Source organism: Scardinius erythrophthalmus (genome assembly GCF_964197995.2).
Source record: "Scardinius erythrophthalmus genome assembly, chromosome: 13".
NCBI lineage: Eukaryota > Metazoa > Chordata > Actinopteri > Cypriniformes > Leuciscidae > Scardinius > Scardinius erythrophthalmus.
Window position 1 is genome coordinate 26,723,938 of NC_138233.1, and position 18,081 is coordinate 26,742,018.

At 38.0% G+C, this 18,081-nt stretch overlaps 1 protein-coding gene across 2 annotated transcripts in view; it reads right to left on the minus strand.

Annotated features, from left to right (window-relative positions):
• Positions 1-3,120: 3,120 nt before the first annotated feature.
• The window catches only part of gabrb2a (gamma-aminobutyric acid type A receptor subunit beta2a), a 46,162-nt gene continuing 31,201 nt past the window's right edge, over positions 3,121-18,081 (minus strand). The window contains exons 6-11 of one of the 2 annotated variants that reach the window (XR_014031354.1): positions 14,474-14,611; positions 12,968-13,120; positions 7,107-7,351; positions 6,527-6,667; positions 3,582-4,537; positions 3,121-3,466 (exon numbers count right to left, since the gene is read on the minus strand). Coding sequence is in view for 1 of the 2 variants with exons in the window: in XM_081382618.1 (XP_081238744.1) it covers positions 4,193-4,537; positions 6,527-6,667; positions 7,107-7,351; positions 12,968-13,120; positions 14,474-14,611 (1,022 nt within the window). In the remaining variant the exon portion in view is untranslated. Of the gene's footprint in view, positions 4,538-6,526; positions 6,668-7,106; positions 7,352-12,967; positions 13,121-14,473; positions 14,612-18,081 lie in introns of both variants that reach the window. The other variant, XM_081382618.1, reaches the window with a different exon arrangement.

The following is an 18,081-nucleotide window of genomic DNA, read 5'->3' on the forward strand; positions in this document are numbered from 1 at the left end:
CAATCTGGACATTTACAGTAAAAAAAATAAAAAATAAAAAAAAAATTAAGTGAGCATATTCATAGTCTCAAAACAAAAACAAAGTTCTGTCATGAAACTCTAGATGGCTCTTGAGGTCCTTAACTCAATCTGCTTGTAATCGCATCATTCATATAGGGCACAGCTGATTGGTTCCTGCTGTATCAGCAGCCAATGAGCTCGCTGCTCAATCTTCAGATATTTGATCTGCATTTGCATAGCACTTTCAGAAACCCTCCACCGTCCCCAGCTCCACCTGTATAGATCTGCTATGGGTAATTTATGTACCTGTAGCAGCATGTCATACTTGCTCACTGCAGAGTGTTGTGTATCTACTGGCAGTAGCAAGTCCCGTAGCAATAACCAACAGCAGCAGCAATAACAGCAGCAGATCTATTCAGCAAAGACCAAACATTTCAACATTGTCATATCCATTACCATGCCAAACACTCTGAGAGTTGTCATGACAGAACGGAATTTTCCAATTTACAAGCACTGAGAGAATACATTGATAATAAAATCATATAAACAGTGATTCCTTTCACAAAAAGGTATTGGATATCCATTACTGTAAAATCATTTTATATTCACAAAATAATTCTTTAATGCTATAAGCATAACTACAAAATGTATTTTCTCTATAGACATTCCCTTGACTTTTGAGTTTCTCCAGGCCTGGAAATCACCATTTTAAAAATTCATGCATGTTTGTGAGTCAGTAAGGGTTCTGTTGAGGTGAAAAATCTTTATTTCTGATCTCTATTTCCGCCTAGCTTTCATTTAGCCGTTCCTTTGGCCTACAGGGCCATTCTTTTACACCGAGTCCATAGTGTATTGAAACGTTCATGCCTTTCTGCCTTAATGTCCCCTGTGGCAGCCTCCATTGCCCATGAGAACTGCATTTCCCCCCTCCTTTCTGTCTATCAGAGGAGTGTTTTCGTCCATTATGCATTCTGGCACCCAGTCAGTCATAGCGTGAGCACAACTCCCCACTCCACTCGCTCCTGACGCACACACACACACCCCAGTCTCTCAATCACCTGGCGACAATAACACATCTTAATCTTCTCCTCTCCTTTGTATGGAGCTCACATGGATTTATGGTAATTTAAGCGTAATACGTCAACGCACATTGAAGGGCTATTGAAAATCTTCCAAAGTTATTAAAGTGCTCATCATTTTCCAGGGATCCATAAAGATATTAGTCCTGTGCTGTGTTAGCAAAATCCATATTTCAAACAAACCAGAGATAATGAACTGTGAGCAACGTAATCATGTACACGTCCCAACTGGCCTACAATGGGATTAAACGCACAACATGACTGAGAACAAATTCAATATTGTTCTTCTGCTTAATCTAATGAGCTGGTGGATATGTTCAGAATAGTACACTACCATCATACTATTTCTGAAGTACACAGAAGGCATACTGTGTGCATTTGGTTCCGTATGCATAGAATACCCATACATCCGCCAAAACGCGCAGTACACAACAGAATAATGCAAAGTACTCAACTTGACTTTCCTTTTTAGTGTGACAAATGAATTACATATTTAGTGTGACCAGAAATAATTACAACTGTGATTTTAACATCTCGTCAAGGAAAGACTTGAATATGACCAAAAAAGGGAATGAAAAAAAAAAACTAATAAAAAAATAAATAAAAATGCTAAATTGTTTTATTTTAATGAATCATAATTCAATTGAAAATGCTAAATAATGATATCTAGACACCACTCAATGTGCAATGTGAAGAGGTCAAGTGACAACAATGAAGCATACAGTACAATGTTGAAATGTTTATAGTTGAATACTGTCAGCTGTTTCACTGATTTTAGAAAAATAGTAGGCAGTATACAATATACAGTGTGCACTATTAGTAAACTAGCAGTTTGGGGATGGTTACTTTTAAAAGTAATGCATTACAAAATTGCATCACTCCCTAAAAAAGTAACTAATTTTGTTAATTACTTTTTATGGAAAGTAATGTTACATTTGAGTTACTTTTTCTCACCTGGGGTTGTGTGTTGTTTATGAACTAAAAAAAGTTATATTTTTGGAAAATGTAAAGGCCTTTTCATACAAAAAGTGTAAATTAAAAAAGGAAATGCAAATTCACGTCTGTACAGTAGAAGGCGCAGCTCAAACAAACATTTCAGCTGCGGTTCTGGATCGTAGAGGAATAGGATGCAGGAGAAGAAACACAAATGTGTTGTATAACTAGTCATTTTAGCCTTTTAGTATGGTTGAATTGGATCATTGAAGTTCAGCAGCAAAGACGTTGGTTAATAAAGTGAGATTAAATACATAAAGTATATTTGTGTTATTTAACATTTAATTACTGCAGGTTTGCGTAATAATCTGAGTTTGCGTTTCACATTGAGGAATACTGAATCTGTTCTTGTGGAAGTGAGATGAGTAAATGCATGTCCACGTTTAGCCGCAAAACCATCATGTTCTCACAGCGCATTAACGGGAAAACAAAGTAACTCAGATTTTTTGTTGTGAATTTAAAAGTAATGCATTACTTGTTACCTGAAAAAGTAATCTGATTACGTAACTCGTGTCACCTGTAATGGGTTACTGGTAATCTAGAAATTCCAACTGGAGCCGCCGTTAAACGATAAGGAAAATTCTGTAAGATAATGGTTTAAGAGATATAAGCTTCATTAAGCTTTAATAATTTAATTTAGATACATTTTCATTATTGTTGACAATCATTACACAATATATATATTTACAGGTCATTATGAAATATCATTATAATTTACAGGATTTTATACAAAATTGCCTGACAGATGCCTTGATTGTATGATCCAGATCCTTCACATATTGTTAGTCAACTGAAGCGATAGTTACCATAAATTTGAGAGTAGCAATGATCGGTTTCTTGCTTAAATTCAACTGGTACACTTTGAGGCCTTTGAAAAAGATTCAGATCCTTTGCCCAATTTTTAAGAAGCAAGATTTTTTTCTTCAACCAAAGTCTTCAACATTAAGAAATCTAATACACCAAAAAATACGTTTAAATAATGAACCATAACATTAACATCTGATATTATAACTATTGAATCAGAAAGTTTCTTTTTTTCTTTTTTTTTACCATGATGTAATATCAGCTACTAGTTTTCAACTTATATCTATCGATAGTGTTAATGGTTTACAGATATATTGCGTCTTTCTTCGTTGAGGTTAACTGGCCTCATCCAATACACCTACGTATTGAAAAACACTTGAGAGATGTTAAACAGCCGTGTCCCCTCCCCAGCGGCTCACCACACAAAGTTTATACAGTGTAGAGATGAGGACTGTTTAGCATTTACACGGCCAAGGTACTGTTGACACAGCTGGAGTGGACAGTGAGTCCAACCACCAGGGTAATGGTCCATGTCAGTCCGTCCTTTCCACATATGTCCTTCGTCGTGGCCCAGCCTGTGCGTATTTCCCCTGCATCAGATAAAACCTTCGTTTTAATAGGGCTGAGTTTCCTTGTTGGCCCAACATCAAAAAAAGAAGAAGAAGAAGAAGAAGAAGAAGAAGAAAAAAACAATAGTAAAAGGACCTGTTTTGAAAATACCCTGTATGGCTTCCTGACAGCGTCTTTGCATTGCATCCTGCAAACTCATTTGAAAGAACAGAAGAACCTTTAAAGTGTCAAATGAAAATGCATTGTGCTCCAGCTCTCTGCAAGAGATAAAGAAAACAAACCAAAGCATGCTTTTAAAAGATATCTGATATACAGCTTAACTATAGGAAAATAGACTTTCAAGACCGACTCCGTTTGTAAAGCTTTCTTGGATGCAGTTGGCTACGAAGTAAACATATATACTAACCCAAAAAACAAATCCCTAAAATATATGCAAAGACAAGCATAAATATTTGATCCACAGAGTAATCTACATATGACAAATATAAGTGGTATATTGAAACTCTGGAACAAGCCCTGTACTGCATGTTTTTTTCTCCAGTTACGCCGCCGATGTGTTTCCTCAATGTTTATGTCCAAAAAAATCGAAAGAGAGTCCATCCTGATTTTTTTTTTTTTACTTTGACTGTCTTTCCTTAGTCTTTCCACTATATATTTGAAATAAATCAGCAAAAGGTGTGTATTGTTTTATTCTTTTTTACTCTTCTTTGTTTTCTTTTTTGGTCCGTTCCGCTCTCCGGATCCTTTTAATGGACGTAGTAAAGCCAGTAAACTACGTTGAAGAAGGAAAAAACGGTGGGGAAGATCATTCTCGACCACTTGTCGATGGAGTTGACATCGGACAGGTCTGGGATGTTGACCTTGAGCTGGGAAGCCCGTCTCCTGAGCCTGCTTTTCTTCTGGGTGGCGTGGCGCTCCAGGGCGCTGTGGCCGTAGTTTTGCCGAGCCATGGCCGCCCGGCGGTACTGCAGGGTAGAGCTGTCGTAGGCTAGCATGGTGTTGCGCGGGTCACCGAGACCCCTGGACAGATCGGACGGCCCCATTTCGTTCTTCATCTCTACCGTGGTCAGCCGGATATCATCAGCGGTCATCTGTAGAGAGAAGAAACAGTGTAGAATCAGGTCTAAGAATCAATCACTGTCTTCAAATGGCACGTTATTGAAGTCATGCTAAGGAGCCCTTTATAAGTCAACGCTATATGTGCAAAACCAGCATTTTTCTGAGATCTGTGGGTAAGACATTTTCAATGTTACTCTTGATGTAACTGGAAGCCGCCTTTACTTCCTGAACGTCTTCTTTTTTGAATCACAGACCGCAGGCTAATGCTGTTTTTCCATAAGTTGGAATGATGTACAATGATGGATATCATGAACTAGATGTTGAAAAGAAGTGGACTGTCCCTTTAAAACTATGATGAATGCAGTACAACCATAGTTGGCAAATATACTATAGAGTAAATCAATCATCAGCGATAGTTACACTGCACTCATAGTAAGCTGTGAATAAAGCTTTTCAGGCAATAATATCCAGTTATTTCCGAATTTCAACCATAACATGGTTAAAATTCTGTCTGCATATAAATAAGCCAAATAAATGCAAATAAAAAAGGCAAAAACATGAAGGCAAAAGTCTAGATCAACAGTGAGGAATCAGGTTGCAGAGATGGAGGAAAGGAAAGGCCGGGGCGGGAAGGAAAGCATTTGGTTGCTTTCACTTTCCACGATAACCCTACTAAAACACTGTTTTTACTGTTACATTGTTACAAGTGCTAATTTTAAAGTGTAATTTTAGGCATTATTATATCTTAAGCTGCCCACTGATCATCAAATTATCCGGCAAAAGCTGCCCTTGAGACGTAAACATTGCTAATGCGGTTTGCTAATTGCTAATGCTACTGTACAGAGTAACAAATGTTGCCTTTGGCTAGTGAGAAAGCGATTTATTAGTATATTCAAATCATTTTGATTTCACTGAGACTGAGTAATGCCTATATGACAGATTAAGTGTTAGTTCCCCTTTGTGCTGTTTTAAAAAAATCTACAGATAACCTTGAAAATAGACTTTTCTAAATATGGTGTAACAGAAGTTTTCACTTAATTTTAACATTTTATACCTCATTTGCTTTGAATTATATTACATCATATACATATATCTGCAGTTTATTAACAATTGGCCACTTAGGTTTTAAATGAAGAGTTCAGATGCAAAAGCCTCTAAGTGCCATCTGAAATTTTCTTATAGAATGATCATTTTTATAAAGCTCGTATATTTAAGTTCAGTAATTTCACTTGAATGACAATTATTAGGTAATTTTTATTGCCATTTAAGTGAAATTATTGAATTTAAATATACGAGCTTGATAAAAATGATCATTCTAGACAAAAATTTCAGATGGCATTTAGAGGCTTTTGCATCTGAACTCTTCAAATGTAGATAATAATCTTGGCTAGTTTGAAATTTTATAGAACTTATTTTGTGCTAAAAATGACCCCAAAATCAAACTCTGCACTCTAAATTTCCAGACAGTTACGACCCATTCACACCAAGAACGATAGATATAAAGACATCTACTATATTACCTTCCACATCAAGGGACGATGCAGTTTTGCCATCTGCCTCTTTAAAGTCTGTTGGATTCTGATTGGATGTCAATGTCTTTATCGTTCATCACTTCTGAAAGTGACTGCAGTTATATAGTTCCTGTGGGTTGTTATCGTTATATTTGTGGTGTTGACTTTCCTATTCTCATATAATGAGAATGTAAACTATTATTAAAACATCATATCATTATGCTTGGTGTGAATGGGCTTTTATGCTAACAATGCTCAAAACGCCACGCTCGCCGATCAAACAGGAATGGGCATTTGGGAAAAGGCTCGGGTGCAAACAGTAACTGAAAAAAGGGCAGGACAACGTAATGGTGGAAATGATGATGGCTACCATCATTACTCTAAAGGAATAACAGAAAGTCATCCAAAGAAATAATAATCAAACAAAAAGAGCTTGGGTATGTTTACTTCTGGTTGGTTATCGATGCAGAGCCATTGCATTTTTTTGACTTCAGGTCAAATATTCAGTACCTTAAGTCTTTGATCGCCTAGTCCTAATGCTGCATCCTCCGCAAAGATCGGATCCCACATCGAGTCATACCCGTCAATTTCCCTCTGTTTCATTCTGGCATAGAGAGCATCGTCTCTCTGAACTACACTTCCCACCAACCACTGCAAGCATACAAAATCAGCACTGTTATAGAGGTCGGCCGCACTCAAGAGAGAGACACAACTCTTTCAATGAGATTAGAAGGAAAGCCCTAGAGGCTCCGCCAGCCACGAGCTCGGACGAGGCCGGCCCGGCGTGAGCGAGCGTGTCTGTTGTTTACAGCTAACAAAAGTCTGCGCAGATCTCCCGGATATTTCATCACATGTTTCTGAGCGTAAAAGCCCATTAGCTTGTGGTTGGTGAACAAGCTTATGCCAGTGGAAAAAATACAGCTATACATCCGTTGTTTTAGCAATCTCCAAAGACCACTGACCCTGAAAGGACACTGATAGAAGTCACAACATATTACCTCAGAGAACTGACCACCTACTGACCAGAGGCCTTTTTTCAACAAACCCTAATGATGCACGGCGTGTGTGTGTGCGGTCAGCTCGGCAGTACCTTGTTGGGGTCGTTTCTGAGTTTCTCATTGTTGGCCGTGGCGGCTTTTTCCGCCGCCTTCTTCTGCCGCTGAGGGCCTCTCCCGAAGAAGATATAATTGACGAAGGCGTACTCCAGCAGCGCCAGGAACACAAAGACAAAGCAGCCCATCAGGTACATGTCTATGGCTTTCACATAGGGAATCTTGGGAAGGGTCTCTCGCAAGTGAGTATTAATGGTGGTCATGGTCAGCACGGTGGTGATACCTGGAGTTCAAAGAAAGTGTTCAAGGATAATTAAGCACAGCACTGTGAAGCTCAAGTCAATTGCAGCTTTATATAACAAGAGACGTAATTATCCAGCAAGTACTGAGTAGGAGCTGCCAACTAAGCAATTACAGAGGTTATTCATGTGTCATCTTCAAACTTGAAACCATTATGCAAACTTTGACAACAATAAACTTGAACACAATGTGCTAATGCAAATGCAAACTGAAATGATGTGCTGCAAGCTACAGCACTCCCAGAGAGAAGCATTAAGATATACTTTGACCCTGTTTACACCTGGTATTAAGATTCGTTTTGGTCGATCGGGTCACAAGTGGGCGGTGTAAACGGGGTCTAAAACGTTTTGAGCTTGTCCACTTTCAAGCACTTTCAGAGGGAGTTGAGAACCGGATTGCTTTCGTAGTGTAAACGCTCATGTGGTCGAATGCGTTCGAACAGCCACAAAAGGCCGCCTACTTTACGACTACTGACCTTCTGCGCTAACATCACAGGAAGCGCGCTAGCCTGATGGGATTTAAACTGTGTCGCCTGAAGACCCAGATGTTTGAAGATGAAAAACTTGATTCCTGCATTCCTGATTCCTAACACACACTCACAGCGTTCGAATTGGTCTTGTAGCTGTCAAAGCAGAAACGAAAGCTGATGTTCTCCATATGTTTTTCTGTCGCGTTCATATGTAAATTGCATGAGATTATTTCGTCCATTAGATCGAAAGATCTGAAAAAGCCCATACATTTACCTTCTCCTCAAAGAAATCAGGACAGAAGTGGTTGAAAGTGGACAAAAGATGTGGATTAAAACACAAAGTGTGATCCGATCTTAATACCAGGTGTGAACAGGGCACTAGATATGTGTATATATGTGTATCTCACTATTCATATCCTACACAGGGTTATGGATTTCAACAAAGGATGATTTCAGGTAGCACTCATGTGGTACGAACATTGCGGGACGAGTTGCATGACGAAGATTAATACTTGGGTTTAGGGGTTTGTTCGATCCTGTTTAAATTTCGGCACGCAATGTTTCGCTACATCAGTGATTCCTCAAATCATGTGCCTTAAGATATTCACCTGATAGATTCTTTGAAAAATAGAAAGTTAAAATAAACCGCATGTTTTTGTAAGATTATACATATTTTACTGTTAATTTAATGCATCCCTGCTGAATAAAAGGATTCATTTATTTAAAAAAAAATATTACTGTCCCCAAACCTTAGATAACGGTAGGGCGTCTAGAGACCAGAATAGACCAGAGATTTGAGACTGGGCTCTTTTGACTTGAGCAAGTAAGCAGCTGCCTAGCAACCACTCAGAACACCCTAGCAACAAGCTAAAACAGTCTAGCAAACACCCAGAACACAGCAATGCTAAAAACCACCTAGACCCCCATCATGGTGGTGACTTTTGCACAGGCAAGCACCAACGACATTTTTTTACGACAAGAAAACGTCAAAATCTAGTTATATGATGGATTTCCACCTCTAAGCTCACCTCTAACCATGCGCCAAATTAGTCAAAAACAATTCATCAGCATTTTCCCCATATTCCCAAATGTTTAATTTGTTCAGCATCATCTCTGGTTTCACACATTAAGCTTTAGCACACGTTCACTGAAGAAAGCTCAAGCAATTCATTTCGAAGAGAGAGAGAGAAGGAAGGAGATAGAGAAAGCGCTGTCAAGTCTGTAATAGAGATGCTGTATTTCTGTTTAAACAATACAGCAGGGTTGAGACATGTGTTTCCTTGTCACATGCCCCTCACTGCAGACAGATTAATTCTGACAAGTTCACCCAAACACAAAAGGCCCGGCCTTCCTATCATCAGTGATCTATTCTCTCCGTCTCCCCCCCCCCCCCAGTATCAACATCAGAAGAAGCCATTTTGTCATAATGGCAGGAACATGGCCCTGGACATAAAACACGTCAGTAAAGACCGACCGGAGGAAAGTTTGTCAGCTTAATCAGCAGTAATACATCAGCGCAGATCAGGAGAGGCTACAGAGCGCTTCTAATAGAGTTTGGAGCGGGAGGGAGGGGAGCACTGGCAGCGCAGCATCTTCATTGGAGTGAGGCAGATTTAAGACCCACTTGAGTCCAAGCATCATACAATTTCATTTGCAATTTGAGCTTCCTCTTTAGGAGCACAGGCAGGTACTGCACGAAGGAAAGCGCAACCGCAGTGTCTCACTAGTTTGGAGATGGAAATTAAAAAAGATCTTAGTAATCTCATTTGTCTCCTCTCGAGCTTCTGAAGAGATACTGTCTCAAACTGTCATCAGATTTGCAAGTCTATCAAAGATCTGTGTCTATCAATATGCTTTCAAACATTTTTCTCTACATTCTTCTAACAAATATTGGGAGAAACATCTGAGTTGATACTTAAATGAAACAAAGGACCCCAGTAGGTCTAGGTCTCTTGAGCAATGAAAGAACAACCTCTGAGCAATTCTCGTCCTGGGAACATTTGTATTAAGGTCACCTTGATTTTGCCAAGACATGTCTCTGCATCAGTATCTTTGTCGATCCTGGAACAACATTCTTGCCTACATGGAACGCCTGATGCACAGTAAACTGTAAATCTGATTGGCAAACTGATTGGCGTGTAATGGTTTGCCAGGAAACAAATCAGCGCTCCCTAAGTAAGTGTATTTTTAGTGTGTGTTCACACTTGACATGTTTGGTTCAATTAAACCCTGGTGCGATTGCTCTGTTAGTGCTCTGTCAATTTAAATAAGTGTGAATGCTGCCATCTGAATCCTGGTGCGCACCAAACCTGAAAAGATGAGTCTCTGTCCACTTCCAAGCGAACTCTGGTGTGGTTCGAATGATATATGAACACAACACGGACCAAAGACATGTAAACAAACCAAAAACTGGACATGATGTCACAAGATACGACCCTAAAAAGGACAGAATACTCAAGCATGCCTGTTTTTCTCATCAGTCGTTATATTGCCCATCACAGTTCAGTACAGGCATCAGAATCGCGTCTCCTCACAGCAGATCTTATAAGCTCTTCACGAGTTCTCAGCTGGTCAAAACACGATCATATTAGGCTACGCACATACAACGAGCACATTTAGCCCAGCACACAGCATTGTTTTGGATGTTCGGTAAGTTCCGTCGCAAAATCAACGTCATAATAACGACCAATTGGCTTTAGGTTCGGTATCTTTAGGTTCGGTGTTAAAATGCCTTTGTGAACGCTAAGTGGACCAGGACTAAATGTTTTTTTTTTTTTTGGTTCGGACCAAACAAATTAAGTGAACCGAACTACAAGTGTGAACACACCCTTAATCACCAAAATAACTTGTAGACACTAAAATGTGTAAAGATGTGCTTCAAACATACGTGGACCGGGAGCGTCTGATGGCTTTTAACGAAGTGAACGCCATTGAAATAATCAGTGCTTATTTGTTTTAGTTGGATTAAAAAAAAAAATTCACAGACATCAACTAATTTCTCATGGGTTTTTTTGAGAATTGAGAATGTTGCACCATTATTTCCTTTTAAGCCACCATGATATCCAAATTATTTTTGTATGGAATATTGCAGTATTTATTATGGATGATTTATCTGAGCACATCATTATGTTTTTCAAATTCATGTGCCTCGTAATCTTTAATCTAAATACCTTTCACTCCCTCTTGAAGTAATATCTCTTCTCTGATGTCGTGTTTACTGGCGCGAGGGCGGGACAACCTTTTACTCACATCAGATCCACCAATAGCAAACCACAACCATCCAATCCATTCCCCATGGGCAAAATCAAGTCCCGCTCGTTCGAGAAGCTGTTTCACTCGAATATAAGTCACGATAGGGAAGAAAGGACACAAAACTATTTAATGACGACTGTAATTTTGATGCCAATCTTTAAGGAATGATGTATGGTTACACTCTATTGTTATTGAAGTGACCTTTAACCACACTTAAACATGATGTTGAACAAATTAACAGTTATTGGTCGCTTTACAGGCGACCTCTTCCTAAGTAGGAACTCTTTCCCCGTCATTGATGGAATTTTCCATCATTTATAAGACAATGCTTCAAAAAAACTAAATTTTAAGTTATATGGTTATACGATAGGAGGCGCTAATCGCATCTTCTGTAAGAGTAGAAAATCTCCAGATCAAACAGGTGCAGAAACAAACCATAAAAGTATTGCTTATGCATATTGTTGTCTTTGAAGAAAATATTTTCTTAGCTTTTTGGAAAAAAAATTGCTGAAACACCCACATTCAAGTAAAAAAAATCCATTTAGTTAAAATAAAAAAAAAAATTTGTTCTAAATCAGAGGCTCTGTTCTTTCTTTTGATATACATGTTCAGATATTCATTCAAAACAAATCTCAGGGGGCCATGAAACCTTTATTAAAATTATCAACAACGTTGGCAACTTTTTAAAAAAAAGCTGGCGGGGAAAGAGTTAAGTGGGCGGTCCTTGGTCAACTGAAGCGACTATAGAGCCCTAACCTCATGGTGTCAGTTAAAAATCTGACTACAAACTATTAAACTAGCTTGACGTCACACAAATATGACGCCACTCTGGAGTATGTAGAAAGTAATGACATTTGAGCAAATGCAAAGAATCAGTGAGTCAAAGCTCCAACATTATAAGACGTAACCTATTTTGCAAGTTTTTGAAAAGAAAGATGTGTAAAAAAAACAAAAATGTGCAGGAAATCTCACACCTGCAAAATGAATGCGTATCATCACTTATTCTCTACTGGTTTTTTGTTTCCCTGTACGTCATCTTTTGAGTGGGGAGTAAATGGAACACCTCTGGAAATCTGAGATATCATCAAGTAGGAATATCCCACATTTGACTACAAATGGAACCTAAAATCAGATTTGTTAATAGAGTGCTGCAAGCATGACTCCTAAATCCCAGAAACGAGTTAGCATTTTAGCACTTCCGATTCCATCGTCTCGAAGTCAATGGGTTTTTTAATGGGTTGTTAGTTAAATGCCTGAAATAAAGCCGCTTTTACAGCCTCATTATGTTTATAATCACACTCTGACAAACTATTACACTTTAAACTTTCATGGAAAATGTTTTTAAATAAAGACTGAAAGAGTTGTCTGAAAGTCATCAGACTGTGATGTAGTTCGTTTATATATGTTTAGCTTCAAAATTCAAAATGCTAATTTTTGAAGATTATCATGATTAACAAAATGGGAAAGAATCATAGACTTTTGTTAGTCACAGAGCTTATTTTCTGCAATAATCCAAAAGCCAACGAAAAAAAATCCAATTGGTTTTTAGTTGAGGGAACCAGGGGTGACAAAAAAAAAAAAACAACACATCATCACTGCAGCACTCAATAGGAATGTTGTTCCAGAACCAACAAGGATGTTGATACAGAAACATGTCTCGGCAAAATCACAGTCACTGATGTATTACTCAACTGCAATGAGAGGCTGTAAAACAAGTACTAGAAATCCAAAGAACCATCATAGCCAATCCCTGAGCACAGAGAATAAAGATACAGTACAGAGTGGTCACCATGAGCCCAGCAATCATCTCCAGCAACTCAACTCGCATATAGAGGGTATGCAGTTAGTCAACACACATCACTTGATCAGATGTCCCACCTAAAGCCACACGGGCAGCAGAAGCGTCGTAGTTGATCCAGAAGGATACCCAGGACAGGATGGTGATTAGGATTGAGGGCATGTAGGTCTGCAGGATGAAGTAACCAATGTTCCTCTTGAGTTTGAAACTCAGAGACAGGCGTGGATAAGAACCTGGTCCAAAAAAAACAGAGAGAAGGACAGTTTCACTCATGCTCTATAGTCAAATCTAGAGATGCTTCATTTTGGAAATTGCAATAATCGGGCACTACCATTCAAAAGTTTGGTGTCTGTATTTATGATTAATTTTAAAGACATCTCTTATCTTCACCAAGGCTGCATTTATTTGATCATAAATACAGCAATTTTGTTCCAGTAACAACAATACTGTGGAATATTATTACAATTTAAAATAATTCAAATGAAAATAAATCATGTGATTTTTCAGCATCACCTGATCCTTCAGAAAGCATTCTAATATGATGATTTGCTGCTCAAGAAACATTTCTTATTATTATCAATGTTTAAAAAAATATATATTTTTACTGTGCAAACCTGGATAATTTTTTTAGGATTATTTGATGAATAGAAAGCTTTTTTTTTTTTTAAGAGAAATCTTTTACTGTCAATTTTGATCTATTTAATGCATCCTTGCTGAATAAAAAAAATAAAAAAATTGTTCTGACCCTAAACTTTTTAACAGTGATGTGAATAAACAAGATCATCAATAACCAGTTTTTTAACATCAGCCTTTTTCTTGCTCTTTGCAGACTGCTGATAGCTTTAATTTGATAAATCAATGCATTGGTCTATCTCTAGTAAACAAACAGGCCACCACAAATATATATTAGGTGGCAGAACAGGTCACAGTAATAAGCGCAGTGTCTGAGAATGTGGGTAGAGTCAGACAGCCAGACTGCGTGACTTTATCTGTTCCTGAAAGGCAGACCAGTGATGATAATAAGACTGGAGAAAAACACAAATTATGTGCACTTACTCACATGCTTACTCATCGCATACATCGCTTCAAGGTTTAGCAAAAGGACACTGTAACTATATATACGCATGCAATAACATCTGCACCACAGCATTTCAGTTTGTAATAATTTCATGGTTAAAGTGTAGGGATCATACCAGGACAGGGCGGCATCCCAGTCTATTGGCCTTCTGCACGTGAAGGCTTTGAATGTGGCTCATAAACAATTGAAAGAACTCCATCCATTTTATAATATTGGGTTTACTTTTGTCTTTAACTCGAGTCTTGAATATTCACATCTTTTGGTTTGTGTCCTTCAAGGTTCAAATGAAAAATAAATGAAATGAGATGAAATACCTTTCATTTGTAAATATATAATTTGCAGTCAAATTAACTTCATGTGTGTACCGTTCTCGTAATGAAACTGCTCATTCTGTGATATAATATTCTGGTCATACCGCCCACCCCTAGAGTAGATCAAACATTACTTTTGAACAGATCTGACTCGTGCTCCCAACTGTACAACACACAGAAAAGAGAATAAATTCAACCTGTAGAGAAAACCACGTTCTTCGAGATGAGTTTGTAGTCCACGATGGAGAACTGAGGCAGTTCTATCCTCTCCACCCCCGTAACGGCTCCGTTTCCCCCTCGCCAGTAAAACTCGATATCGTCTGTAGTGTAGCCATCTGGAGGATCCCAAACACATGCGTGTTAAAACAAACCTTACATATGAGCACATATGAGGAACAGCAGCAGGAAATGAGCTCTGGAAAAAGACTGCATTACTTCCTTTTGCAACAAACAAATATATATAATTATCACAAAATTATAATTATTACATTTTTGTTCAGTCAAAGGAGGTGATCATCATCCTCAGGAGGTCAATTTAAATATTAGATATTATAAGACAATTGTTTTCTATTCATTTACATTAAAACATTATTTTCAATCAATATTTGGAGAATGTCTAAAAACATACTTAATAACTATGCAAATAAGGGTGACAGGGTTGTAAATGTAGCCTGAATTAAGATGTCACTCAACAACTAGTTGAGAACAAAAGATTGTTTTTAATACTTATAAATTATGCAATCAACAAGAAAATGGAATGAGGTTATGTGTGGAAAACATCCATATTATGTTATTTTTACCACAATTACTTTAAACTTAATATATTGTCAAAATGACGACGTTGTACGTTGCTTTAACAGTTTAACCAAGAGGGTTAAAGGGATAGTTCACTTTGAAATTAAATTTTGGTATGTTTTAGCTTACCTCAAGGGCATCCAAGATGTAGGTGTCTTTTGTTTCCGCAGTAGTTTCAATTTTGATATTTTTAGGTCAAACCGTTTTTGTCAGTCAGTCATATAATGCAGGTCTATGGTCACTATCTGAAAGAGCATGCACAGAGTCCAAATTAAACAATATCCCATCGTAAGTACACATTGATGGCCTAAGACACGAAATGAGCGGTTTGTGTGAGAAAACGAACAGTATTTATATAGTTTTTACCTCTTGTACACTTTTCGGCACTTGCGCAGACTAAGCCAGAACGCACACGTCACACACACCAGGAAGCGTGCGCGCCCTCAGATCACTTGGACGTGGTTGTGTAGAGGTAAAAACGATATAAATACTGTTCGTTTTCTCACACAAACCGCTCGTTTCGTGTCTTAGGCCATCAATGTGTACTTACGATGGGGAATTGTTTAATTTGGACCATGGGGAATTGTTTTAATTTGGACTCTGTGCATGCTCTTTGAGACAGTGACCATAGACCTGCATTATATGACTGACAGACAAGAACGGTTTGACTTAAAAATATCAAATTGAAACTACTGCGGAAACAAAGACACCTACATCTTGGATGCCCTTGAGGTAAACTAAAACATACCAAAATTTAATTTCAAAGTGAACTATCCCTTTAACCTCTGGTGGGACAAACCAAAATTTAAAGGGGAAAACACGTTTTTTGATTAATCGTTTTAACTGTTTTGAAGTTAGTTAGCAAAAAATATACATAAAAAATAAAATAAAACTTAAAATTCCTTTAATTGTATTCTTCACTTATTTCAAAATTAATTTCAATTCAAAATGCTTTGGGCCATGTGGCCAATTTCACACTCTTAAATTCTACCAACACATTGAAGAGATCCAATAGTCCTCGCAACCAAAAACATGGTTTCTGTGTTTTTAATACTCAAACGTGCACCATATTTATGGAAAGTGCCGTATAAATATTGACGGTGACATTTAGATTTCAAAACAAGTAATCATTAAATTATGTAAGGGGACAGCTGGTTATGAAACAGACACGAATGCACATCCGTGAAGGAATTTGTGTGTTTGCTTGTTCTCCGTCCTCGCTAAGGTTCCTTCTCCGTCTGTACCAGTTTGTCTGCGTGCAACTTATAATGAGAACCAGTGACCTATTTAGTGTATTGAATAATTAAAGATGAGCTTCAGATTTCTTCATATTCAAGGGAGTTATCTCTGCATGACTTAGCAACCAGGTACAGACTTAAAAAGGCCAACAAAGCTGCAGGCCTTATAAAGCATTAATGAACTACTCAGCGACAAAGATAACAAATACGGCTTTTTCCATTCGTTTAATGGGCCAGAGAGCATGAGATGTAAATACGACAAGAGCTTCAGCCATGTGACAATCATAAGATATGTCTTCTTAGCGTGGGAGCATTTGGAGACCATAACCACGTAAGGTTGAGTCGTGTTCACCCCGCAGTCTGAAAAGGCTTTTAAACGGCGAGCAGACGAAAAGCGAGAGAGCACAAGAGAGAGAGAGAGAGCCGAGGACTCTGGAGGAAACCGCTGCCGGACTGGGAAGGACTGGTGTTTCACTTTCCATTAAAACTATTATCCCTGTGCCACCGCGTCTGATTCTGTCAATTGACTGGCTGATTACCGTCAATAGATCACATCACTTTACTCTGCTCTGAGGGGTTACTGCTACTGCTCCGTTATTCCCTCAGGGCCTCGAAAGAAAAAGGACGAGAACAAGGCGAGCTGGAATCCACATCAGAGGTGACTGACTCGAGCGGAGAGCTGCTACTTTGCTATGCTTTAAAATCTGTTTCTGAATCGCGGCCATTAAAAATGTATCAAGAATCAAGATTATCAGGGAAAAGTAGGCTTTAGCTTGTGTCTCATTAGCCTGCATGAAATAACACAGGCTGACACAAAACATTTCTCTTCCAGGATGTTACATCCCAGCCCTCTGCTTTCTGACACCGAGCACAGATATGCGGATGAAATTTACGAGGAAAAACACGCAATTGTGCGTGCAAGTGTGTGCATGCGAAAGGGCTGAGACGCTGGAAAAGAGAGATCGATGAGAAACGAGAGTGTGGGAGAGAAAATGAAAGACAAGCAGGGTTGTGCGCCATGCGGAACTGAATCGAGAATGCCAAGTTTATGCAAGTTGAATTAGATTAGCCAAAAACAGGATGCAGTATTCTAATATATATATATATAAACATATATATATACACACACACACACACACACTCAAACCAATTCATTTTTGATATTTGTTTTACTAGTGGGTGCAGGACACTATAGTTCATTTATGCAAGTTATGATAGCAAGAAGTCTGAAAAAAAATTGGTTTGACTAAATATATATATATATATATATATATATATATATATATATATATATATATATATATATATATATATATATATATATATATATATATATATATATATATATATATATAAAATATATTATTCAATTGTCTCATTGGCTGCAGGATCAGTAGACGCCAAATCAACTTGTGCCATGTGGTAGTGATGTGATTGCTTGGAAACTAAAATTTCATGACTGAACTTGACATTATACACACATAAACACACACACACACACACATAGACGGAATGGTCTTTTATACTGTACAAACTGTATATTCTATCCCCTTACACTAACCCTACCCCTAAACCTATCCATCACAGAAAACTTTCTGCATTTTTACATTTTAAAAAAAAACTTTAATAATTTCAGATTTACAAATGAGGACATCCCTAAAGGGAAGTTTTTGGAGATTTTGTCAAGTTTTGGTCACTTCTGGGTACAAATTTGTCCTCAAAGCACAGTTAAGTACACATATATGTTTGTGTGTGTATTTGATAATTGCATT